The sequence below is a fragment of the Dicentrarchus labrax genome, unplaced genomic scaffold, assembly GCF_905237075.1.
Source record: "Dicentrarchus labrax unplaced genomic scaffold, dlabrax2021, whole genome shotgun sequence".
Lineage (NCBI taxonomy): Eukaryota > Metazoa > Chordata > Actinopteri > Moronidae > Dicentrarchus > Dicentrarchus labrax.
The window spans coordinates 2,476,165-2,503,253 of record NW_026136708.1 but is presented as its reverse complement, the minus strand read 5'-3'; the positions used below and the strand labels follow the sequence as shown (position 1 = coordinate 2,503,253).

Below are 27,089 nucleotides of genomic sequence, written 5' to 3'. Positions count from 1 at the left end.
GTTAATTGCTGGCGGTGTGTGCGCGGTTATGGCCTTCCTTGATGTTGGGAGCATTCACAAAAGGATTCCATAAATGTTAGTGGACTACAGCTCCTGCATGGAGATGCTCTGTAGAGAAAGCTTCGACGTACATTCACTGAGGCAGAGTAGAACGAACGTGTGTGTGTGTGTGTGTGTGTGTGTGTGTGTGTGTGTGTGTAGAACAGAATGACTGCAATAAGAGGAGGAGTGAAAAGAGGAGTGTGACAACCCTTTAAATCACACTCTTTCTAATGGATTCACTCCCATCATCTGCTCCTTAAATGAACTGCTGGAGAGGAGAGAGGGGCTGGGATATACAGATGAGCAGTCAGCGTATGAAGGAGAGCCGAAGAGGACTACGTGCTCCTTGCTTTATGAACTAATTACACAGGCCTGAATTGTGTGCTCCGATCTTTGTGGAGGAGTCGGGCTGTTCAAGTCAGAGCCGACATGTTGCCAAACTGAACCACTAATTCAACAGCAGCATTTCAGCTTTCCTGGACCACGATGGGAAGATGAACGAAGGATTCTCAATGTACTGTAACTAAGACAGGCTATTCTAAATCCAGTAGAGCTGCAATAATTAGTCGATTAATCTATTTGTTGTCAACTATATAAAAGGTCTAGTGTGTAGCGATGTGATTGTAGATTGCAATCCCCTTCGCCTCACCCTCCCATTCCAGCTATATTTTGTTTGTCCATTCTGGGCTTCTGTAGAAACCAGGGCGGTTCAAAATGGCTCCGTAAAAGAGAACCAGCTCCCTCTATAGATTAAATCTAAGGTAACGAAAATAGGAGTATAAGGACAAAAAATATCAGATTGCAATATTTTATTTTGTGATATTTTATCGATTCTGAAAAACATTGTATTGATTTTTTTGTGGTTAAACCACCAACGATTAGATAGCAGTGTACGTAAACATAAACAGAGGGCTATGATTCCGGATGTTACAGCTACATATTTTGTGATAGATACAAATGCAGATCCCACTGTTTTGGTTGCATGAAAAAAGTTAACTTTTTGCTTTGTTTTGCACATAATACTGGGTTCATAATTTGACACTGTGGACCCAGTATTGTGAATTGTACTGAATCATAAGTTAAGTGTATCTTGTTACTTCCATATTTTCTAAAGAAAGCAAGGAAGAAAAGGAAAGCAAGTACAAAACAACACACATTCTGTACAATGGCTGCAGCTACTGTCAGTTCTAACAAGGAAACATCAACTTCAACAGCAAAATTGTTGTTGCTCACTGCAGTGTCAGAGAGCAATGCCAACTCCAACAAAGGACAAAAGAGTGCGGCGTGCAAGAGTATATGCACAATAACTGTAATAACTGGACTGTGCACACAGCCGCAGAGGAAATGATGCACAAATTCCTACAAAACTAGCAGCTGTGAGAAAGCGATAAAATTATGCTCCTTATTGTCAGGAATCTGTCTATCGGCTGCTTCTGCTGTTGTGGCAAACAGGAATCGGTCTAGTACTTCCATCAAACATGCTTGAAAAGATAAAAGATTGCTGTCTCTTAAATGGGCTGTTGCTTCAAGCCTTATCCTGCGCACACAGTCGGTGGATGTAATACCAAAAATTAGTAGAAAAAGTAGAAAGGTTACAGGAAAAGAGGGGAAATGAGGGGGAGTGACATGCAACAAAAGATCCTCAGCCAGAATCAAACCAGCAGTGTTGCGGTCAGATTAAATGGTATGCACCTTAAGCACTGGGCCACCTCAGTGCGGGAGGTCTGTTACTGTCTGCCTGTCTGGAGAAGGCTGCTCTCCCATCTGCATCACTCGTTTGTTCTGTCACACACAGCATAAAGTGCAGAGCTTGAGTCAGTACACTCTGCTCTTAACAGCAGTCTCTTGTTCTTTGCACTCCTCCACTCACATCAACAGAGCAGCTCTGGAGCATTTAAACAAGCCCCATCAGTGACTCAGCTGGCCAGACTTCACATAAAAGCTGATGAAACACCCAAGATTGCATCTCACTGACACTGTGCTATCTACTCAATGGACCACAAAAATTATGCATTTTGCATAGTGAATAGATATTACAGGGTGCCTGGTGACTCATCTTGACCACCACACACCATTAACAATGCAAACTGAAAACGTTCTGCTGCTACTTCACATTTAAAGTCACCAGCCAACCACTACGATGCTTTGATCAGCAAGTTATAGAAAGCTGCCATCAATGTTAGCGATGGTGCTACATCACTGAAAACAAAGCAACTGAGATTTCTTAGCACTCAACAATCCATACAGGTCCATTGAGCTTTCCATTGTGTCACATGTAAGTGAAGTTTCTAGTGGAACTTCAGCATTTCAAGAACTTCTCGTCCATGTTGGCTAAAAAGTTGAGGTTAAAGTTAATTCTTGACCTTGCAAGCAGCAGTTGACAAAACAGTGGTATTTCAAAGTCAGTTTAGTAGTAGGTCTAGAGCTTTCAATCATTTCATACAAGTATAAGATGAAGTTTGTAAAGCTGTCTGAGGATGTTTTAGATGTTGTAAGAGAGGGGACAGGGCAAAGGAAGAAGCAGTGACCTGCTTATAGTAGATTAAGTGTTACAGGTTAAGGGTGTTAATTGCAGTCTGGGCAAACCTTGGTGCATGAAAGCAAAAGCAATCCCACTTTCAGTGATTCAAGCAAAACGAGAAGCGCTCTGAAACCTTCTTACTGTAATATAAACATCCATACACTCCCACCTCCCAACAACAACCACTGATAACCACCTTCCAGTGCCTGAGGGGAAACGTGAACTCAAATGACATGCAACATATTTCAGTCTCAGCATAGATAAAGAGCCATTTTCCTCACAATACACTAAGCCTCTCTCAAAAAGCCTCTGCCAAATTCATGGTGTACTAGGGAGAGCTGCTAGAAGGGTGTCCAAGCCTGAAACTGCCTGGGTGAGTCTCCCTCTCTGACTGTGTCTGGGCTTTGTTAACTGGACAAATAGGTGGACCCTCCCTTCAGCTGCACAGCCAGGCCTGTCCTGGCTGAAAGCCGGCACAACAAGCCAGGGGCTGAGGAGAGATGACGTTGCAGACTGGTTATTCCTAAACAAGCTGGAGGACTTCCCTACATTGCTCCTGTGCAGTGATTAAGGCTTGCTTACTAAAGTGAAAATGAAAGATGCAATCTTTTCCCCCCAGTCTTGACATAAACAAGGCAACAGTACACAAACTGCACACTAGTAGCAATCAAATCCACAAATACTAAGAAAATCTGACAAATTCACTTTGGTGTAGGGATGGTAAGATTCATCAGTTTGTACCTGGGAATGAGATTCAACAAACAACTAAATTTCTCCAGATATTAGAGACCCTATGCCTTAGTATTTAGAAATGTCACAAATAATTTTATATTTAAATTGATTCCTCCTCTCTAAACTGTTTCTCAAGCAGAATCAAAGATATCAAACTATCTATACCATACTTAATTGCATAGCATCCTATTCTCTTGCAACGCATCGTAACGGGTTGAAACGCATTTGTTGAATAAACATTAGGGACTGCATCGCAATAGGGGTCAATTATATCACATTGGTAGTTGCTTCATATGCATCTTTAATGTACTGGATCGTCATTGGAACTTTGGTTTGACCGGCAAGTGCTCATCCAGCCTTAGTCAAGAACCAAGTACCGAAGAGCATCATTTCCCAGAGTTCTATCCAATTCTAGTCACCTGTGTCTAAGATAATGCCTGTGAAGGCAACAAGCAGGTGAATGGTGACCAATCCATTGTCCCCCCGCCCTAGTTTCATGACAGGGACCAGAATCAGCTCCCCATTTTTCCTTAATGACCACTTTGTAGCCAGCATGTCCCCGTCGCTCAAGCTGAGCCTGCTGGAGGACAGGCATGGTTGTACCTCGTTGCCAGCTATCCCCCGACGTCTCCCTGGCTGAGGAGACAGACGGCACAGTCGAGCCAGTCATCTGAGCAGACAGGATGAGGCTCACCAGATGGTGACTTGGAAGGTGCTTTATGCCAGACCTTCGTTAAGCAGACAAAGCGAGAATACATCAATCTTCATAAATGCGAACACCAAAATCGAGCTTGGCTGCAGCGTGATGTTGGCCAGCCTACGCTGTGATTGTGCAGGCCGGTCTTCCTGACGTTTGTTCTTGTTAAGATTCCTGTATGTCTGCCTGGCTGGTGAGAACGGAGCGCAGATGGAGGTAGCACTCAGGCAAATCTGGACTGGGTCGGGGATGACTCAAAAGCAAGATGGAAACTCATGGGATATGATTAGAACTTTGCAGAAAGCAGGAGAATAATGGGACAAAAACATGTCTTCTCTCCTAGGAATGAATAAAAGAGTTGGCTGTGAAATGCATAACCTTTAGCATCAAGAACACACAATCCATGACCTCCAAGAATTGCAGACTTATAAATTCCACTCACTTAGGACGTTATCTTTTCCTCCGACTTTAGACTGAGGGTGTAACAGGATTCACAAAAGTGAGACCTCTTTAGTCGATGGCTCTTTTTGTCTCTGTACTTTCCATGCATCCTTTTCTTACCTGAACTACCAGTCACGTGGGTGCTACTGGGGCATCCTGGTGGCAGCTCTGAGCCATGTTGTGTGGCTGTGAGCTCAGAGCTGGCCTCAGGGATAAATGTCATCCCTCTCTCTGTTTTCCCCAGCTTTCCTATCCATCTCAAATGTTATATAATAGCAAATAATACACAAAATGAAAACAATAGGGGACGACATCATTTATGGTTTCTGATATGGTATCAGTATTGAAACACCTGTAACCTCCAGATCCATTGTGTTTGATCCTGTCATTATTTGGCTGTGCTGTATCTACATATTTTTGATTTTTACACACAGAAATTGGATTTTGTGGGGCGTCTTGGTGGCTAACTGTTTAAGATGCTGACCATGCATTCACAACATCCCTTGTTGCCTGACCATGGACCTTTGTTGCATGTCTCTCCCAAAACTTAGTGCAGGATGTGTGTAGATAGATATTTCTACATTTAAAAAAACAACTTGCAGTGTACTGAATAACCTGACAGCTTCAATATTATTCCATATTGACTTATGCTTTAAAGTCAGCTACCTTTTTATAGAAGTTGTTACATCTTTTAAAATCAGTTGAAAACAAAACACTGCTTCAACTCAGCAGATTAAGCAAGCTGTCATCTCTTTAGTCAGACAGACACAGTGTTGTGCTGCTGGGGAGGATGTAAAACAAGAACTAGGGGTCTAGAAGAGGTGTGAGAAAAGATAACTGTCTAATCCAACCAAGTAATCCATCATCCGAGTCAGATCAGAGTCTGCAGAGAGCTGTGAGGCCACAGGAACATGGTCCAACCTGAACTGGTCCACACCGGAGCCACTGTTACCAAGGCTACTATTCATCCTCTGTGAGTCAGATGTTCTCCACCTTAGTGAGGTCAGCTCACACACAACTGCGCACTGGAGGGGGGCTCGGGGCGCAGCGACAGACAAATGGAAATCTGGGAGGGCTGTCAACAATCTCCCACAGAGAAAAAAAACCCAATCTCCGCTCACCAAACTGCATCAGTCACATTCGATGCAGAGAGTGTGTGAGTGTGTGTTTGGAGAGGGAGACATGACCTGCATGAGTAGTAGAGTGCCGTCTAACAAAGGAGGCGGACTGATATCAGAGCACTTTTAGCTGTGTGCAGCTCACAGTACAGATGGCAGCTGTAGAGCTAGACAAGGATGCTGGTCCAAAATTCACTATAAGATATTTTTACAATATCTGTTGTTTTTGAGGAGTTGATTCTCTCCCATATAATGTGGGAAGAATGTAGAATGTAGTATGAACTTTGTATTCTTCAATTTAATATTCACCTGCTGACTAATACCCTTCCACTGCTCAGCAACTGCCAAGGTGCCCTCAAGCAAGGCAGTTTAGTCTTGTTCCAGCAGATGCTGGTCAGCAGCCAACAGTACACGCTTGTGGCTGTGAAACTCTCAGGCTTGAATGAGTAAGAGCAGAATGAGTAAAGCAGGTCAGTGCTGAGGAAGAGCATACATGCATAGTCAACTTCCCTGGGATAAAAGAACAAGATGGTGAAAAAAAACAAAATCTGATCCTGTCAGAGATCAAAGCCTTTTTGTCTCTAGTCACCTGAGCAGGAGTCAGAGGAAGGGCAGACAATATATGAATCACTCAAAGTCAATACAGAGAGGGGTGAGAAAGAGAAAGAAACAAATACAAACTGTTTCCTGGTGAATCAAACTCTTAACACATCTTTTGTACTCTAACAACAGTAACAACGTCAGTAATATCCATATTTGGTGTAGAGGTGACGGGAAGGTAGCATGCAGGGTATCACCTATTCAGCCAATTGTCTGTCCACTCCTCCACTTGTTACTGGTGACCTTCTTCCTCCTCCCTCATCTGCTGGTGTGAAACCAGACCCTATGCGATAAGTGTATACAGTGAGCGTGCACAGAGAAAGGAATGAAGAAAGATGAGGGTATAGGAAAGATGAAGTTTCTATCTACCCATTTCATGCACATTTTAAATATGCGCATAAAAACCTCATTTTTGAGCAAAAGGGTGAAACATTGCAAGATTCACACTCAGTTTGAACAGTTGATGCCTGCATTGCAGCTTCTTGAACTAAGGAATAATTCAAGTAATAAAAATCCTTGATTTAAATCTTTTCCTCAAAACTTACTTTATACGGAACCTGTCACACCAAGAGCTAATGCTGTGCATTAACCAAATGAAGGAAGGAGATTTTAAAGCATTAAAGACACTCTGTAGTACTGCGGATTAATACTATTATACTGACAGGGGTTTCTATTGTTTGTCCATCCCATATATATCAATGAGGGTACCATGAGACACCAGAAACATCTCTTTGTGAAAGGCCATACAATTCAAGAACAGCACAAATCCTCCAAAACGATAATAAAGTTGAATCGACATCTCTCTAATCCGTTTATATATCTATACACTGTAAACCGGCTGTGCTGCCATGATAGCGGTTAGGTTTTTAGTTATGGTTAGCCCTGCTGGCCGAGATACCACACAGGTATTAGCCTTCGTGTCAGCAGCTGGTGAGGATCAGTGTATCTGCCAAGCTCCATCTGTTTTCTCATAGACTCCTCAGCATTAACTACAGTCCCTTAAAAGGTTTTTGTTAATAGGATGTAAAATCAGTTCTTGTAGTTTGAGTTTTACTTTCTATCTGTGTTACACATGTAATAACAATTTCACACATGAACTGTTTCTAAATGACCTAAAACAAGTGCAGAAGTGCATTTCTAGTTGTAGAAATATGACGAGTAAATCTTTGGGAATGTCAGCCAACCGTGAATGTCAGTCAATACTTCAATTAAAGGCCTACCTCTGCCTTCACATTAAAACACACTTATTGTGAGGAACATGCAAAAAGTGATGGCATAAAATCAGCTAAACATATAAATGTTAGCTCCAATATTGCTGTGTCACTTAACTCCATCTGATAATGAAAACCATACGATGCTGTTAAAAGCTCTGGGAAGAGCATCGCAGTTCGAGTCCGGCTGGAGACCTTGTTATGGGTAAGGTAAAACGCCAAAAAAGAAAATGTGGGATACATTCATTCAGTCAAAACAACAGGGCTGTCACATAATGTGCCAGATATTAAGTTACTGGTTATGTAATTTTGTCTTGTATTTTATTTTGCCAGTATTTTGGAATCCACTTAAAACTTGAACACCATTTGGATGGAAACAGCTAGAGAGCAGAGAAGCAACAGGAGAGAAAGATTAAAAAAAAAAAAACTGGCCACAGGGTGGACAGAAACAGACGAGTAACGGAGACAAAGAGAAACAGAGAGGTCATGAGTGAGAGGAGACAAATGGAGAAGAGAGTGAGAGAAAAGACGAGATTGGGCCAGAGGGAGAATGAGAGAGTGAGGAGCTGAAAAGAGCAGTCTATGCAGTGAGAGTGTAATTAGCAGGCTGAGAGTTTACAGGAAGAACCCTGTGAACTAGGACACTTTATTCCCACATAACCTCAGCTGAACTTCTGAGCAGAGACGGAGAGGGAGGGCAGAAAGCTGGGCTGTTTGGCCTGAACACTGCGCATGAATACGGCGAGCATCAGCGCAGGCCATGTAGGCCAAGCATAGCCCGAGGGCAGGAGCAGGGCAGGGCCAGGAGAGGACGCACAGACACCAAGTCCTGCAGCGAACCACGAGGAGGGGGGGACAGCAACAAGGGAGGAAGAGCAGTGCAGATGCAGTGAGGTATAGAGGGAAAGAAGGGCTGGAAGAATGAAGCGGACTACGAGCTTAATTCAATTAAGCTGCATCAACATGCAAAGGGGAAAAAATGAAAGCGCCTTTGTATGCGAGAGAAGAGAAATCCAATTTAGCTCAGACACACAGACATGAAAACTGCAGGTTCGCTGCACATGTAATCGCCTATGGACTAGCCTGTTTAAATTATTACAGTTTTACACATTTTTCATCCTGTAAAACCAGCCACAAAAAAAGTACCACATTCAAAAAGAAAAGTGTGCAGCCAAATTAGAAAAAATATCTTTCTGCTAGATTAAAATCACTATGTGAATTATTTTCACCCTGATTCTCCCCTCATACACCTCAATGAGAACCAATCAACAATCAAGACACTTCATCACATGTTATTAGAGGCAAGCTGATTTATGCATTTTACAATGAGGGTCTTCATTATGACAGCATGAAGGCTGCACTGACTACAGGTCACGTGAGCAGCCAATTTTGATAGGCCCTTCATCAATGTCTATAGTGGTATAGAGTAAAAAAGGGAAATTACTGCAGCTGGTACTACATTTAATGTTGTAACATCATAAACTTAAAAAAAAGTGCATCTTCATGCTGCACTAGTGAGCCTAACCCAAAAAAATCCAACAAATAAAATCATAAATTAATGTATTAACAATTCCTTCTTTCTGCCTATTAAGGTAGAATTAATTGCAATCGCAGCCAGCCACCACAGGTGATATAGATGTTATGCTTTCACTTTTGGGGAGCTGTCATGTCACTGCATGTACACCCTGCAGCTGCAGCCCAGATACTTTTATTCCTAGAAAAAATGCTGTATTAAGTTACTGCTAACAATAACCAGACATTTCCTACTGATGCAGCTTCACATTGAAAGGGAAGTGCTCTGTAGTCATGAAATAATCGTGCAACCCTTCTGCTTATTCTTCCAAATTTAAATGCGTTCTTTACACATCAGTCATTGCCCACTGGTTTACAATTCACTGTACACTGACTAATGTCACGAAAGAAAGCAATCCTTATCCAAAATCATTTCTAAGCTGCTTTGGTAACATTGCCACAGATTTTTCCCTCATAGGCCAATAACATTTAATTCAAATACTAAAGTGTGGAGATGATCTACACACATCTAGAGGTGGTAGATTCAGGCGTTTTACAACAAAGTTTTTATTGTGGAACTACCAAGGCTGTTCTGACTTGAGCTGCAGCAGCTAGGTAACGAATCAGTGCTCAATAGGCAGATTAGTGAGCCCAGAGTACTGACTACAGGTCCCGGGAGCAGGCTGATCCTTCATGAACTGAAAGTTAGTTAGTTCACAGAACAAAAAAATGTGATTTGTGCTTCAGAAAATGATTAAACAGTCCACAAAGAAATACATTGAGGTCGGGGCCTCCTGTTGGCTTAAGGTTCCAGTATTCTGCTTGTTATCAGCAGGAAGTCTTCAGGGACAAATAGTCTGAGGACTGAAGAAACACTGGAATACCCCAGCCCCACAAAAGGACCTGTCCAATTTACTTGCAGGCCCTCTCTAATGACTGCCATGTGACTGATGCGTGTAATGTTCAGGCATGCAAGTGTGTGAGGCTACCAGATAAGAAGAAGAGGTGGGCGTTGAGGGCAGAGAGGGATTTAAAGTGTGTGTGGAACTAGGAGGACAGCGAGGAGGGGCAGGGGTAGTTGACAAGGTGAGGGCAAAGGCCAGACTAGCTCCAGTTGTAAACACTCCCTTTCTGTGCGCTATGCGGCAGGACTCCCGTGGAGAGCAGTCCGGGACAATCTAAGGGCAGGGGAGAGCGAGGGGCAGGAGGAAGGAGGAAGGAGGAGGGCAGGCCGAGGAAGATGAAAGGAAATGCTGATGTGATTCAGGGAGAGAAAGTGAAAACCCTCGAAACTGGAACGGCATGTCGAGGAAAACAAAGGAATGTGGAGGACGGGAGGAGAGGGAGGGGAAGATGAGTGGAGGCTGAGTACAGCAGAGAGAGAGAGAGAGAGAGAGAGAGAGAGAGAGAGAGAGAGAGAGAGAGAGAGAGAGAGAGAGAGAGAGAGAGAGAACAGAGAGAGGCATAGACTGTGACCAGCAGAGGGAAAATCCTCGAGACACACACACACACACACACACACACACACACACACACACACACACACACACACACACACACACACACACACACACACACACACACACACACACACACACACACACACACACACACACAAAGACAGGCAGACTGCAGTGACTGTATGCCGCTATTCAGTACAGCCTTAAAGGAATAATTCAAAGCTTATTTCTCCACAAACAACCACCCAGCCAGCACTGCTGTGCAGCGTCGCTCTATTGTGCACGTTGTGTCAGTTATGCTCAGTGAGCAAAGGTTTTGGCATAGGTTTCTGTACAGGATTGACAAGACTTCCAGATGCTGTGCACAGTCACTGTGTCCAGCTGTTGCTCATCAAGAAATAGTCCCAGAATGTGACTCTCCCGGTCATTTTTACATTTCTATATGAATTAAACAGATACAAGGTCACGGCCAAGCTAGCCGTTCCCCCTGCTTCCAGTCGTTCATTATGCTAAGCTACGCTTAATACATCCTAGGCCAGCTCATGCTTTGATGTCCCTGAATGCTTCATAACATTCCTCACTACATTTATGACTTAAAAGGACCAGGTAGGACCAGATTAAAACTGACCGCCGCTCACATCTGTATTTGACAACCTGGGAATGAGAACAGGCTGTCAAGTGTGTAGGGCAAACTACAGTGGCTGCGAAACTCGTAAAAAAAAAAAGGGGGAAACCCTAACTACAGCTAGTTCTGGGCTACTGTAGAAACATGACGGGTTAACACGGCCAACTCCGTAGAAGAGGACCCGCTACAGATAGAGTATATTCTAAGGTAACAAAAGCACAACCACTTATATCCAGGTGATTATACACTAATGAAAACATACCTATGAATCCATTTCTGACAATATTACACACTGGACCTTCAATAAGGAGCAATCAAGTTAAAAAAAACAAACATTTTGCAGGACAATTAGTAAGTTTAAAGGGGAACATCAAGGTGTGTCCAGGTGTCAGGGAGTTCTAGCCTCATGTGTATGTGAAAAAAGTTAAATAAAGCCTTTAGTGTCTCCAGGGGGAGCTGTGTGGAGTCTGAAAAGTGATAGCACTTGTCAGTGTCAGTTGGGTCTGAAGACTACAAAATAAAAAAAAAGTTAGACAGAAGTGAACTTGCCAAACCTCTGTAGCCAGCTTCTTCCTCTCTGCTGCAGGCTAGCAGGACGGCGCTATATTAGCTGATACTAGCATAACAGTAAAGAATAAATTAAACAAAATAAACTAATCTCATCTAATCTGCTTCAGCAGCACTGTATGGCTGTGACTGCAACAAATGTGACAGACAAAAACTCATCGGACACATTCTGATTCAAATGTGGCAAATGAGCAGCATGCTTGGGGTTCAACCAAACTCACTGACTGTCTAGCCTCTAGCGAAATACATTGGGAATGCATAAGACTAGTTTGATGGCTGACACAAGTGCCAAAGACACTGCTCCCTTATGTAATGCATTATGTAAAACTCTTCTCCACTCATTATGGGAGAAAATAGTTTAATGATGTGCGTCTCCATTTTAAACAGCTTTATTGAATGCAGATCTTCAGTTACTGGAGATTCAATTTGATGGGACTGGCGGATCTGATATGCAGCACCTTGAAACGAGGAGGAGGACGAAAAAGAGGCAATGATGATGGGAAAATAAAAATATAACATGTAATGACTTGGCACAAAGACAGATCTTCATTAAGAGAAATGAGAGTGTGAACAAATAGAGCAAAACAGGAAATCTTGAGAAGAATCCTTACATGACAGCGAGAACTCCGGAGAGAGAGAGAGATGCTACAGATTTTATAATGAGCATGAGGAGAACTGGTTAGAGCTGAGTGGTTGCCACGGTGCTCGAGGATGCTGTGTGTGTGCATTTGTGTGTGTCCGGACTCGCTCTGTGATCAGGGGCGGCAGACAACAGGAGAGATTTCCAAGCTCTGCCTGCCCTCTTTTTCTCTCCTCCGATGAAATTTGATATTCACGGCGCGTCTCGCTCTCCGCCACACATCGCAAGAAGCAGGGACGGCAGCTCGACTGGTGCATTGGGCAAGCGAGACTCACACACACGCTCGCTCTCTCTTCTTCTCAGCGCCCTCGCCCTCCCTTTTTCCACCCCTCTACCCTCAATCTAACACAGGGAGAGCCATAAAGACACCAAAAAAACCCCACTAAATGGCAGCTGAGATATTGCTGTGACTGGAGCAGATTACAGTCAGGGAACGGATGCAAAAAGAACGAAGCGCGTCTAGACAGAACTCCTCTGGGAATAAAAGGTTTTAGTTCTGACGTCAGAGGTGGTGAGTGTCCCCCAAAAATGTAAAACTGAGACAACTGAGACACTCATCAGACAGTTTAAAAGAGTTAGTGGCCTGTTAAAAGCAGCAGCAACAACCAGCCTGCTTACACACACACACACACACACACACACAGACAGACAGGCTGAGCTATTTTTAGAGCTGGGCTTCCAGAATACCCCCCCCCCCTCCACTTTTTAATAAGCCTGCCCTCAAACTGACTATGCACTGCTATGGAATTAAATATTGATTAAAAAAAAAGACCCTTTGCTTTCCACTGCTTTCAGATTTGAAGAAAACAGCAGCAGAAAGACTGATAGGTGCTGGTCTACAACAAAAGGAAACGTGGACTTTGCACAGGTAAAGGAATGTACTGCTCTACAGCTAAATGCATAGAGATCCAGTAAAATCTAGAGCTTACAAAAGACCAAAGCACATTTGTTGCGTGGCATTGTGATTTGAGATGTGATTAACATTCCACCGTAATAACTCATGACTAATAGGTGCTGCGCCATTAAAAAAAGAGAGAAAACAACTGACTAAAATCAGAAGTCACCACAGACCTTAAAGATACACTTTAGAGGCCAATTGTGGTCCTCAAAAGCACAATTACGCCCTATGCCTGTATTTTGTTCATACATGTTAGTTAATTGAGTTTTGTACAGCGGATACAACATGTCATTATAAAGACAATCTGCTGTGGGAGGGTCACAGCACTATCACTCTCCTCCAGAACCGCTGAACTGTGTCTCTCTCTGTCTCTCTGCCCAACGTCACAAAGGAAGATCAGTGTTTCAAAACAGTCATGTGCAATTGTCAGAATATGCTTAAATAGGTCACGAAATATACCTAGGGGCCAAAAAAATAATTAAGAAAAATTAGAATTAATTAATAAAAAAAAAAAAAAAAAAAAAAAAAAAAAGTGAAGAGTTCTTTAGTGAAGATGGAGTGAATGCGGCTTGGTGGTAGGATCCACCCGCACAAACACAACGCAAAGTACTGTTGATACACTGGCTGTTTGTGCCAAATATATGTGGACTGCAGCAGTTGAAAATTGTGCAAGGTAGTGGTCAACTTTGTATTAAATCTGAACAACGCGCCATATGAGGCACTCCCATGTAACGTGATGTATTAGGGGCTGCTGTGGTTCAGGAGGTAGAGTGGGTCATCCACTAATCAGAAGTTGGATCCCTGGCTCCTCCCTCTGCATGCAGAAGTGCCCTTTGGCAGGATACTGAACTGGTGGGTGAGTGAGTGTGAACAGGATTAGTGAGTTTCTGATGAGCAGTTGGCACATTGCATGGCAGACTGTGCCCTTGTGTGTGTGAAAGGGTAAATGTAGTAGTGAAAAGTACTTTGAATGTTCAAATGAAACTAGAAAGGGGTTACATAAGCATAGTCCATCGGTCCATATTGACCACATCTAGTCCATGAATCGAAAGTATAATCTGAGCTAGCACTTTCCCTCAGCCTGGACTGAAATCATGAAAAACTTCAGTTTAAAGCCCTCCATCATGTTTTATCAGGTGGGATACAGGGCTCTGAAATAATCAAGCAAACCAGTCTGGTTTCATGTCAAAAGAAAAACAGCACTAATACACGTTGAAGCAAAAATCTTATGAATCCTATCCTACTGCACAATTATACATTAATGAGAAGGCTCAGTGCTGAAGCATTGGTGCATGCCTATAATAACAGGAGACAGTGCTACTCAAGCCTAATTTGCAGATATAGATGAAAACTTCATCACTTTGTTTGTCTTTGTTTGTGTGCAAGCACGTGTGTACACCCACCCCACACACACACACACACACACACACACAGGCCTCATTAATATCCATGCTGAATGGCACAGCACGGCAGGTTCAAAGCATTCTGCCCCCTCCTGCAGTGATTCAAGCTCTCCTCGGCCTGCCAAATTCTTTCATTCTTTTTAAACAAGGTCTTAATCTGCCTTGAAACACTGCAGAGTTCTCCTGCAGCAGTGCCAGTGGCCCTGGGGGAACACAGAGTGGGAAGTCTCCCTCTCTCACCAGCTAGTCGGACAAAGCGGGGCCCCTCCTCTTTCTCTCTGTGGGGACAATGGTGCAGGACGAGGAGGGGAAGAGCCCGACACTGAGCGGAGGACCTGAAATGACCTGACACCACGTGCCAACAGAGGCTTCTCTCTTCAGACCACACAGAACCACATTACGAGAACCTGCTTTGGAAAAGAATGAGATGCTGCCAGGATGGGCTACTTTACAAAACCTCCAGTCAACAGCAGCCCTTGGCAGGCCCCCCTGCATTAGCAGGCACTTCACATCAAATAGTGGCTTTTTCATACAGCTGCAGCAAAAGACAAAATACTTCCCATTAGCCCCCATTCCCTCCTCAACAATGGACATCCATCTCACCATGGAAATAAACTAAATCACATTACCTCATTGGCAAAGCCATCTGGCATGCAGCTACCACAGAACAACAACAACAACAACAACTCTGAGGCGCCATCTCTTTGGGGGACTTACTCTGTCACAACCTGAATGCCCTTATAATACACACAAGGCAGACACTGCATTTAAAATTTGATTTAAAGACAAGCTTGTTACTACATGTGGACATCAGTCAACAGACACTGTGTGGTCTGTGGCTAAGGGCCATTGTACAGTCAGAAAATGTCAGAGAGGGAAATGGACAGACAATAAGATAAACCCTTCGTCCTACAGAAAAGACATTGTCATCAGAATGCAGATGTACTGACTTTTTGCTCTGGTTGTTATGGCTTCATACTAACAGGACAAGTGGCGTGTATCCTATACGTTTATGTGTTGGCTGGCGGGGTTGCTGGGTTCACTGGTTAATTGGGGGAATGAGAGTGGGTGGGGCATTCCAGCAACAAATCCACTTATTCCCATCACACTGATGTAAGAATAGGAGGGCTCACTCTGTACTGACACACTGCACTACAGATTTGTGTGTGTGCAACTAATGATTATGGTCATCATCAATTAGTTGTTTGGTTCATAAAATGTCACAAAAAGGTGAAAAATATTGATTGGTTCTGCAAGGACCAAGGTGACATCCTCAAATATCTAATTTTGTCCATAACTCAAAGATATTCAGTTTACTGTCACAGAGCACTAAAGAACCCATCAAATATTCACATTTGAAAAGCAGATCAATTAATCAATTAGATGTTACAGCTCTAGCTGAGTCATGTGAATGTGGTTGTCTGCTTATGTGTGTTAACCCTGTGACTGACTGGTGACCTGTCCAGTGTTATTTCTAATTTAAGTCAGTCTGGCAAACACGGTCGAGTCCCTTCATCTTAGGAGATTGTCAGTTAAAGGGACAGCTGGTTTATAGGACAGTGACAGCCATAAGAGAGGTTGGATTGGACAGATGGACGCTTTCACAATTCTCACTGTACACAATACCACTGCTGTAGTGTCCTTGGGCAAGACACTAAATTACAATGGCAGCTGAGCAGGTGCTTTGAACTCCCTGTAGAGGATCGATACAACATCACAGAGGGAACACTGGGGGTCGAGCCTGCACAATAATGAACAAGTTTCCAAAAGCGGGAAAAAGACATCCAACAGCTACAGATGTTAATGCAAAGTCACCCAATACACCTGACTCGGTGTGAATCGGGGTGACAGGAAATGCATTGGGGACGAGGATTGCTGCAGTGTCAGGCCTGTGCCTTCGACAGTGACGCCTTCGGATACCCAGAGAGGAGCTGGAGGGAGCTATTATAGCCATCAATCAGATTGACGGGGCCGCAGCAGCAGCAGCAAGGACACTGAGGCAGCTGCTGCGCACTCACAGCTCCTTCGAGATAAAAAGGAAATCGCCGGCAACTACCAGGTAGTCGGCGCTGGCTGTGGCTGCTTAGTTCAACTACTCTCATGCCAACACATTATTATGACTACAAGTCTACATTCTTAAATGATAGACGTGGCTCTGAAATGTAGGACAGTTCTGTATGCACATCACACAGGAGGGAAACCGTAAGAAAGAGAGACTGAACAAGCACAACTCAATGCATCGGGACAGGGAAAAAGCAAGCTGCTGTATCTCACCATCATACTAATCAGTCGGGTAAAGCTGCAACGATTAGCCAACTAATCAGTGAGTCGATCGACAGAAAAATGATAGCCAACTATTTTAATAATCAATTTTAAAGTAATTTTTCAGTAAAAGTGCTGTTTTCAGCCTCTCAAATATGGAGATTTCCTGCTTCTCTCATATTAAACTGAATATCTTTGGGCTTTGGGCTGACCAAACAAGACATTTAAAGAGATCACCATTGACTTTGAGAAACTGGGGTGAACATTTCTCACTATTTTATAGACCAAACTATCTAGGGAATAATGGGCAGATTAATCGATTATGTAATTGTTAATTAATGAATTAATAATTGGTGATCTTAGTGGGGTTCCAAGTCAAGTGCAAAGCATTTCAATGGTAGGGGAAATCTACAGTATCATAGGGACTGTGTAAAGCTACTGCTGATTCAAATGCTTCACATTGTTCTAGTATTACATTTAGGGATGCACCGATCCAAATTTTTTCACTTCCGATCCGATCCGATCCCGTTCAGTGCTTCCTCTGTGTTGATTCTGGAGCAGCGGCCCGCCACTGTTAAATTTCTGCCGCCACGGTATCAGAAATGGGGCAGACGCACAATGTAGTCACGGTTGCCTTTTAAATTATCCTGCCGACATAATGCACCCCCGTTGGCTGCCGCTCACATTGCAATTTAACAACAAGTAGAACTATTCAGAGGTTATTCGGGCTGTCCAGTTTAACTCCACATACTGTTGTGTTGATGTAGCTTATTGCCAAAACGTTCGCTTTCTTCCAAGTCGACTATTAAACTAACAGCTCCACCAAAAACGTCACCGCGGTGGGTCCATTTTAATTGGACAACGTTCAACTTGTCAGTTCTCAGCTCAACGTCCTGATATCAAACATCTGGAAACATTAAAACGGTAAATATATTTGTTTGTGTCGCAGCGAAGTGTCACTTGCCCCCACTGCTAAAACAAATCCTAGAGGAAACACTGCTGTTACCTGAATTTTGATATCTGCCGATACCGAAACTATTCTGTTACCAGAGCTCTGTTTGCTTTAATATTATTATTATCATTGTTGTTGATTTTATATGAGGCCGATACTGGACCGGATCGGCCCCATCCCTAATTACATTCAAAGCTTTCCACTGGCGATCCACAGGGTTTTACAGAAGATACTGCGTGGGTTAGGGCCTGTCCTCACGAATACGCGGCCACACCCAATACGATGTTTCGAAAAAAATCTCTGTAAACACGGCGTCATAATAAATATCTGCGTCCACACGGATTCACTGAAACGACCCAAAACGCTGTAGTACATATGCCAGGCCTGTATGTGGCACTGTGACGCCACCACACCAATACACTAAAACCAGAAAAGAAGCCATGGAGCATGCGCTGTTTACAAATAAGTAGTAGTAGTCTGCCATTGTTGTTGTTGTTACGACGCGTCTAGCAGTGGCGGCTGAGGTTAAAGGCTAGAGAGGCGGGGCTAATCCGCCATCGTTTCGGAAAAAAATCTGTGTCGCCGTCCTGACAACTCCGGGCAATCCGGCATCTTCGGATTTTCCCACTCTGGGACCCGCTCCAAGAAATACCCTTTTCACACTCCGAAAACGCTGTATCCGTCTGGACGCGAGGCCGATACGATAAAGTATTTATCCGGAATCGAGAAAAACGTATTCGTGAGGACAGGCCCTTAGTGTGGGTCTCTCCACACCCTGAAAAGGACTTTTTGACCTGTTGCATTTGACACTTGCTCCTTTGTCTCATTCAGTACAGTCATTCGCTTTTTGACTTCTTGCCTTCTACACTGGATTTAAGAGGATCTTTCTTTGCTTGGAAAAGGTTGGTGACCGCTGACAATATCCTCTAATTTTATACGCCAAACAAACCTTCTTTTGGATTAAAATATAAAACTAGCATATTGGTGATTGTGCAGCCTCATTATATCTTCTTCGTCTGGCACTGATGCCATTAAATGAAAAGACCTTGAGTTGCAGAAAGGATACTGGCAATTGCTTTCAGCATTGCATTCAATGGCCATTCAACAGCCTTTGACAACACGGCATATTTTATTTGTTCTGTGAATTCCCAGAGGAGTTCTGATAGTACAGATGTCAGTCACATTTTAGCACCTTTGTATTTTCACATACTTGATCACCTGGTTGAATGACTTTAGATAAATCATTATTGTGCCCAATATATCACCTTTTGGCTAGATGTTGCTTGTTAGCCGCAAGCTATTCAGCCTGTGCGACTGAAATCCACCACAAAGGCTACGTGGTTTCAAGGTATTCAGAGGGAAACATGGCCTCCTCCCACATTTATGGTTCACACAGGCCTGTGTTAAAGGGAGGGAGGGGAAGGCTCTGTTTACCTATTAAAGCTCTTCACTGTGGCTGCCCTGACTGTGTCTGGACAAGCCTCTGAAACTAGATAGCACACTGGAAATACCTTGGCGCTCAGTAGGCCCTACAAGTGAGACGTGGCGGAAATGGTACCAGTATTACCCATACAACAGCACCGGAGGGGTGTGAGAGACCGCGGGCACTGTAAGAAGGCTGCCGACTGACTGGGACACAGCGGAAACTAATCCAGGATGTGCTCTAATAAAGCTAACAATGTCAGAGTATGAGTGGCTGAGTCAGAGTGTGGGTGACTACAAAATATTAAGGTGTCTACAAGGATATGAAGCATTCCTGTGTAGCTTTCAACAAGAGCTGTCAATCACACAGGAACCAAATGCGAACAACAACATGTACAGTTCAACCACAATGAGACAAAGTACCATCTGCAGCCACGACTATGCTGTTAAATGTTGTGTTGTTTTCCAACTTTGTGACCCATTGTAAACATCATCAAGAGAACATACAGACTAATAATAATTAGGTTCCTGGTCTGACTGTATGCCTTACTTCTCTCTACTATAAAACTTGAAACAGTTACCGGGGCTTCATAATAAAAAAAAGATTATGCCTGGAAACACATTGCTCACAAAACTAACTACTTAGTTGACAACTTAGACTCTCAGCTGCTAACTGTAAATGTACAATCCAACTTTTTCTCTGCCGGCACTGATTTGCATACCTAAACTCAAGGTATCTGCCAATACCAGCGATCCATTTTTCCACAAATTTAAAATCTGTATAGCTCACTGCATGGAACTCATTATGATCATTTCTCTGTAAGGTAAAATGAGGCCAGGGATTGCTGTGGCACTAAAATCTGAGTTGGAAGCCCGCCATTACTGAATGAATGTAACTGATTGTGGATACAGTGGAATTTATGATGATGACATTGACAAAGAAACATCATTGCTGTAACCCAATCGGCTTAATAATATAGTATTGAGGATGGTGCGGCGTATCAGATCGTTGCATTATGCACGTGAACCAGGGATACCGTGATTCATGGTCAGTGCAGGCCACCAGCGTGTTTGATGAAATCGATTACAGTCAGAATTTTGCCGTTATAAATGCTAGGGAATTACCTGAAAAGCTGAGCTGTCAGTATATCTGTGCCTACAGCAGTAAAACCTGTGCCATTTGCATTTATTGCACTAACCAACTTCTGTAAATCTCATATGAACAGAAGCTCAGAAGCCCCAAAGCCAAAATTTTGTAAAACATTCCTCCCTCTGATTCAGCTTCTAAAAATGTCCTGACAAGAAGCTGGGCCTCAATCTGTGGCCAAAAACATCACAGGATGAGGATTAGTGTGGAGCAGCATTCAGTCCATCATTGTGATGCTCCTCTATTACCTACATGGCTCTACTTCCCTCTGGTAAAGTCGGAGTAAACCACACACTCCCTGAAACAAAAACTGGAAAATCACAAGGACAAAAGAATGAAAATCAAACCCAGTGACACCATATTAATAATAAGGCATATCACTTGATTAAACAGTAATTAGAAGCAACTGGAGTGGTGGTTAGAGGATTGAACCAAATAACTGACAAGGAGAGAGGAAAGTAAACAGTTAAGGGGACAATGACCTTCTGCCTAATGAGCCACAGTCCTTTAGAGTCCGCCTATTATCCTATTAATGGATCCAGGAGGAATTCCTTCAGATGGCATTAAGGGTTCCCCTGGAGAGACCTAAACCTGGGGGGGCAGGGCCAGAGGGGAGGAAGAGGCCCTCGGTTTTATTCCTCCATGTGCTTCATGCATGGCCCCCCTCATTCAGGTCAATTGGTCATGCACTTCCTCCCTCTCCACTCTTACACACACACACACACACACACACACACACACACACACACACACACACACACACACACACACACACACACACACACACACACACACACACACACTAAACACTCAAGTGCACATGTCCGAGCAAGGAACCAAAACAGTGCGTCCCCTGCTGTCAGGGGGGCCCGGGGCCCATCAGAGCATCTGGGGCCGAGCTGGTCGGCAAGGGTGGAGATCAACACTGTCAAACCTCAAAAGGCTGCAGCCGTCTCAACAGCAAGTCTTAGCAGTGAGAGGGGAGGCTCACTGCTCACTCTGGGAGATTTTCAACCACAACATATTTTATTATTTTAAGCATAATGCGATACCGATCACTGAGTGCATGTACAGTATGTGTGCAACACACTCAGGCCAGCGGAATGCTAACAAAGAGAGGGTAGGGGGGAAAAGCAGGAAGCGTGGCATCGAATTACACAGGACTGATTGGTGTGTGCATGGCTTAGGTCAGGGAAGGACAGGGAATACGAGGCCTGGGGTTGTAGGCAGAGCCACATGGTGCAGATGCACTGCTGACCGCTTACACCAGGGTAAACACGCTGATGAGATAAAAGCCGACACACATTGAGCAAAACTGCTCATGTATTCCTCCCTTCAGGCCAGACAATAAAAATCCCCATGAAGGAAACAGGATATATTAAAACGTGACTCCTTTTTGGGGTAGGCGTGGCCTATTTCTGAGAGAGAAACAGAGAAAGAAAGAAATCCCTCTCCACTTCAATGTGTTCCAGATGGTGATGTAATTTTATTTCTGGAAACGCAGAGCTGACTCCGACTCCGGCTCGCCACAAGTGATACATAAACTGAGCAAGGAGAGTCACACTGTGCAAGTCTGCAGAGCGCCCCGCCACAGCACACAAACTACACACACACTACTTTATCATTACTGCAACTTGAAGCAGAGTCTGATGATTCCAACCACATATATAACAGGGAAACAATGCCACTACTGAGTTTGTGTACGTACTTGTGTGAGGACTCAATCGGTGAAGGCCTTTAAAGCTCCAGTGGGATACTGGCATCCATTTAAATGCCACATACTAAGGAATGTTAACCAATCAGACGGGGTCAGAGGGATAGGCATTTAGAAAGGGTTCAAACAAGAGTGAGTGCCAACACATGGGTCAAACATTACCGCAAAATGGAGGGAAAGCAGCAGCATTGTTATGACACTTAATAATTAATAATTAATTTCTCAAGGCAGACATTCTCACATGTCAGTGGGAAAAGCTGTAATTAATACCATTAACAATGGCTGCATTCCCCGCAGGTGAGCCTCTGCTACAGTCCTGGTATAGTGCATGCTGGCTCATTTGGATGGCTTAGGACACCAGTGCAACTGAGCCATCAATAATGTTGTTAAATAAACCGGTGTGCATTTCCTGCTGAGCACAGTCAAAGTCTGCAAAACAAAATGTTATGTGATATAACAAAACAATCACTAAGTAGTCTCTACATACCTCAACAATTCTCTGTAAAGCTCAAATCAAACAAACACCTTATGGATGTGACAACTGGGAGCAACTGTTTGTGATCACTTGTGTCTGCGTCTGACTGAAGTAAAGAGAAGACAGCCCCCTGGATTGTAGCAAGCTGTATAGGGATCTACATAAAATGCAAAGTCACTATGACCAATGGTCAGAATTACAAAAAGACCTAGGTTGGAAAAATACCAGAATATTCCTTTCATAAGGGCTGACATTTTTAGTGGATAGTAATCATCAAGCAAAAACAGCAAATATTCACTGGCTCCCATGCACGATATCCTAAAGCCCAAGATGGCATTTTTACATTGCTGGTACTGTCTGACCAACAGTGAAAGAAAGACAAAGAGAGGCATCAAATCCTCACATTTCAGACAGCAAGACCGCTGCTCTGCTTTTTTGCTTTAAAATGACTTCTATGGTCGCAGTCAATTGATTTTCTGCCGATCAACTTAATTAACAGCTTGTTTCAGCTCTAGAGCAAAGATTACTCATTTTACTCATTGGTTTAAGCTCAGAAAACTGCAGCACTCAACAATAACGCAGCCATTAAAACCACACATATAAAAGGAAGAAAGAACATTTAAAGAATAATATGTTATGATTTACTGTATAATACGTATCAAGTTATGAGTCTGGTGTCACAAAATGAATCCCATTTCAGTATTCAGTGCCCTGTATCTTCAAACTATAGAATGTTATGCTAATGAATGCTCTTCAACATACATTCACTGACAAGCTACCCAGGCTGCCTCTGCTGCAGTGTGTGCAGCCTCCTCATATCAGTGCAACTGCATGCGAACGTGCAGGTTTATGACAGAACCATATTAGACCTGACACCCTAACCCTAGCCCACACTGTCCTTCATGTCTCTGCTCCATATCCTTTAATCCCCACTGAACTACATCCTGTTGGACGCTGCTCGGGCTCGAGCACTGCCACAGCATGAGGGACAAGTTAAGACTCCCATTTTCCCCAATGGGGACTAAACCTGCTAAAAATATACACAGCCCCTGAACAGCGATGGTGTTCTCACCTGTCAAATAGGGTTGAGGAGAGGGCATAGCAATCGCAGGAGGATTTTGCTGGGGTGATAACGCTGTGCCATTGTGCAGGAAATTATTCTATTGTTTTGCGGCGTGGGGATTAAGGTACCCAGAGTGCTCGGCTGTAATGGATTTATTAGAGAGCAGGGCATGTGGCAAATCTCTTATAAAACACAAATCTACAGTAAATCTTAGCCCCCCCATTTTTACATCAATATTCAAGCCATGACATTTTCCGCATATACACACACATCATGTCTATGCTTATAATGTCAATATGCATTGCACATCCATTTTAACACCACGTAGGATCCAGCTTTCATTTATTATGTCTCGCTCATTGTTACATCCTGCATATCAATGTACTGTCATGATGGCTCCTGCCCTTTCAGACTGTACTGCCTCTATAGAGCACATAATTGACACCAGAGTGCATTCAAGAAATCCAAATTTGTCTCAATCTAAGCTACTGCTATATTATTTATTTGGCTGCAATCACCCAATTCGACTAAGGGGGTGAACAAAGTTTCCTTTCATCTATATCAGTCTTTTTACTTGAATTACCCTTAAAAAAAATGAAGAGAATTTCAGAGGAGGCAAAATGTTGCAGTCTCGCCCGTCCACACTCCACAGGTTGCTACAAACACAATTAAAACCACCACAAAGAGAAATACATAAGCTGTCCCTGAATGCCACATGTGACAAGTCGAGCCCTGGAGCCAGATGTGTCCGCCACCACCGCCACCACCATGCCATGATGGAGCAGGGGAGCGAAAACAAAGCAGAGCCGTGCGTGGGGAGGGGGAAGCAGAGGAGGACTCCCACCGCTGCAGGCAGCCTGTATGCAAAGCAGCGGTGCACGCGGCGTTGGTACAATTCCGTCAACAACACCCTATATGATCTTCCTGTAGTCATTTTGCATGAGACCCGTTACATTACGGCTAAACAATACCGCGCGAACGCGTTGGTGTGCGCGCGTATCCAAACACGGAACACGCCGCGTGGAACGCTGCAAGCCAGCACCGCCACCATTGACCGTAATAATACAGAAACACACAAACACAAGAGTTGACCAACCTGCAGGTGTTGCTCCAAATATCCGCACCACCGGCACTTTCTTCACGTCGCTCTCCCTGAATTCAGAATAGCACACGTCCAGGTCTTTTATGGGACTCGCCAGGTAGTAGTCTGCGGTGACGATACGCACGGCAAACATGACTGCCGCGTCCGTTAGAGAGGGACCGACCGACAGAAAAGCCAAAAAACTACTGTTAAGAGTCCATAGGATGCGGGGACCTCGGTGGCCAGCAGATACCAGCCGAGGGGAGTGCTGTCACGGCGGCAAAACAACGACAAAGCGGAGGGGAAGCCCGGTTGTGTCCCATGAAAAAAACGCGAACAAAGATTCCCGTGGCTTAAGCGCGCCCCGAGGTGCCGCCGCCGCCGCCGCTGAGGTTCAGCTGCCGGCCGGGGGGAGCTACACTCGACGGCGGCGGGTAATTACTGGACGCTCCGCAGCTGTCGGGTCCATGTTATTCTTGAATAGTAGCTGTCCCGTGATTTAGCTGTCTCTATGGTGTTTTTGTTTTCAGCCAGGAAGACGTTCCCGGGGCTTCCGGTATGTAGCGTTATCTTTCCAAATCACGCCACAGAACTAGTCCCAGCCAGTCCGGTTTTATCAGACAGCCCCTCGGTTGTGCTCCTGCTTCCATAACAGGCTAGCCCACGTTAGCTAACCTATGATGTAAGCTAGTCAGAATGCATAACAACAGTACTTCCGGCTGCTTTCTTCAAAATAAGAGCACGGTTGAACGCAAACATGGTTTCACCAATAATATCCGAAAAAAATCCTGTTTGGTATTTTCAAAATAATAGCACAGAACTCTGAACAGTAAAACTGGAATATTACAGATTCAATGCTTTACCGTCATTTCAATATAGATGGGAATTTGTTTTGGTGAGCTTTTATAACAGGGCATCACATACAGTCACTACACTGAGACATTAATAAAGTGGTAAGAGAATGGCCATAGTTAACTATGAGCCCTTTATTCTTAAAATTATACATAAATAAAACAAGCATTCCCATGGGGATGCTATCAGCACAACAAACCAAATATATACTATTGTATACATGCCATTACTGAGTTTTACATGATTGAGAAGCTATGGACAAGAATGAATGGTAAGTGCTGTTGCAGAAACCTGGCTGCATACAGGTCTGTATGTGTCTTTTATAGGAAAGGGTTAGTATTGTAATGTAACTGTATGTGGAATGATGTGTCAAACATATGCATGGATTGAAATTCAGCAATTAAAAAAGGCTCGACCTGTAATGGTAATACTTAATACTTAATTCAGTAGAGCCAGTTACTGCTCCCAAATGGTTCAGACCGCATTTCTTCCTCTACAGGTGATAATTGCAAACTTATTGAAGCCAGGGTCACTCTGCTCTCCATCCACAAGAGTGCTATTCAAACCATCTGTTTCTTCTTTTCGCACTGCCTTTTTGGCTAAATGGATGAAATACAAGAATACAAATACCCTCATGTCCTGTATGAGGCAACCTGCAGACACAGACGGAAGAACTGAGAAATCACATGTGAGCAATTTGTTAGTACGCCTCCAAAATATATGAATATTAGGATATTGTGTTTCTCAGTTTATGTATATATATATATGTACATAAGCAGAACATCTTGTTCATCACGTAAAATGAGCAGAGCAGACCCTCCCCTCAGGCTCAGAAGTGTCCATTAAACCAGACTGAAAGCTTAGTTATTGATCTGTTAGTTATATATGAATTTAATCCTGCACAGGAAGCTTGGGCTCATATCTAATTCACTGTTTGTGTAATATGAGAGAAGTATATTACTGAAATTGCACTACAAGCCTGATGGAAAAGTACTTCTAGATTTTAAATAACGAAAGGTAAAGGGGGTATAAAAAATGGTATATCTTTATACCTTTGCATTTGTCTGAAAGCTTGGTAATCTTCAATAATTAAAGTATACAACAATTATATGAACCACAAGCAGTGGTGCAGCAAGCACTGTCCCCCTTGGTAGACCTTTATTTTGTAACTATATGCACCTCAACTGCAAAACAGGAAACAGTATTGTGGAACTTTATGTAAAGCTTGAAGACATTTCACCTCATTACCTCTCAGAGTCAGAACAAGAATAGACCCAGATCAAAGAGCTGGAAAACGTCACTTTCCTCATTGGCTGATATATTTCCTGTGATTAGGGAAAGAAAAGAGCCATCATAGAATATATCTAACAAAAAGGATATCACACAATGAAACATCAAACCCATGAAGAAAGATACAGGAATATTTTAGGTCTATTCAAAAATCCATCAAGAGCAATTAGGATATTTTAACTCCACATATACACTGTAAGCCTATATGTGAATATTACATTGATACCAAAGAGGACGAAATGACCATAGGGAGATGAATGTGAGGTCACCACAGACTGTGACATGTTTTAACCTCTTAAATATTTATATTATTTATATGTATTATTGACAAGGGATATAGTGATTTTTCATGAAGGCACAAACA

The 27,089-nt window shown here is 43.4% G+C and overlaps 1 protein-coding gene across 2 annotated transcripts in view; it reads right to left on the bottom strand.

Annotated features, from left to right (window-relative positions):
* Positions 1-25,264, bottom strand: part of rev3l (REV3 like, DNA directed polymerase zeta catalytic subunit) — a 79,442-nt gene extending 54,178 nt beyond the window's left edge. For both annotated transcript variants that reach the window (XM_051409858.1, XM_051409859.1), the window contains exon 1: positions 24,599-25,264. In XM_051409858.1, coding sequence (XP_051265818.1) covers positions 24,599-24,737 — 139 coding nt within the window. In that variant the 5' untranslated portion in view covers positions 24,738-25,264. The remainder of the gene's footprint in view (positions 1-24,598) is intronic.
* Positions 25,265-27,089: the final 1,825 nt, after the last annotated feature.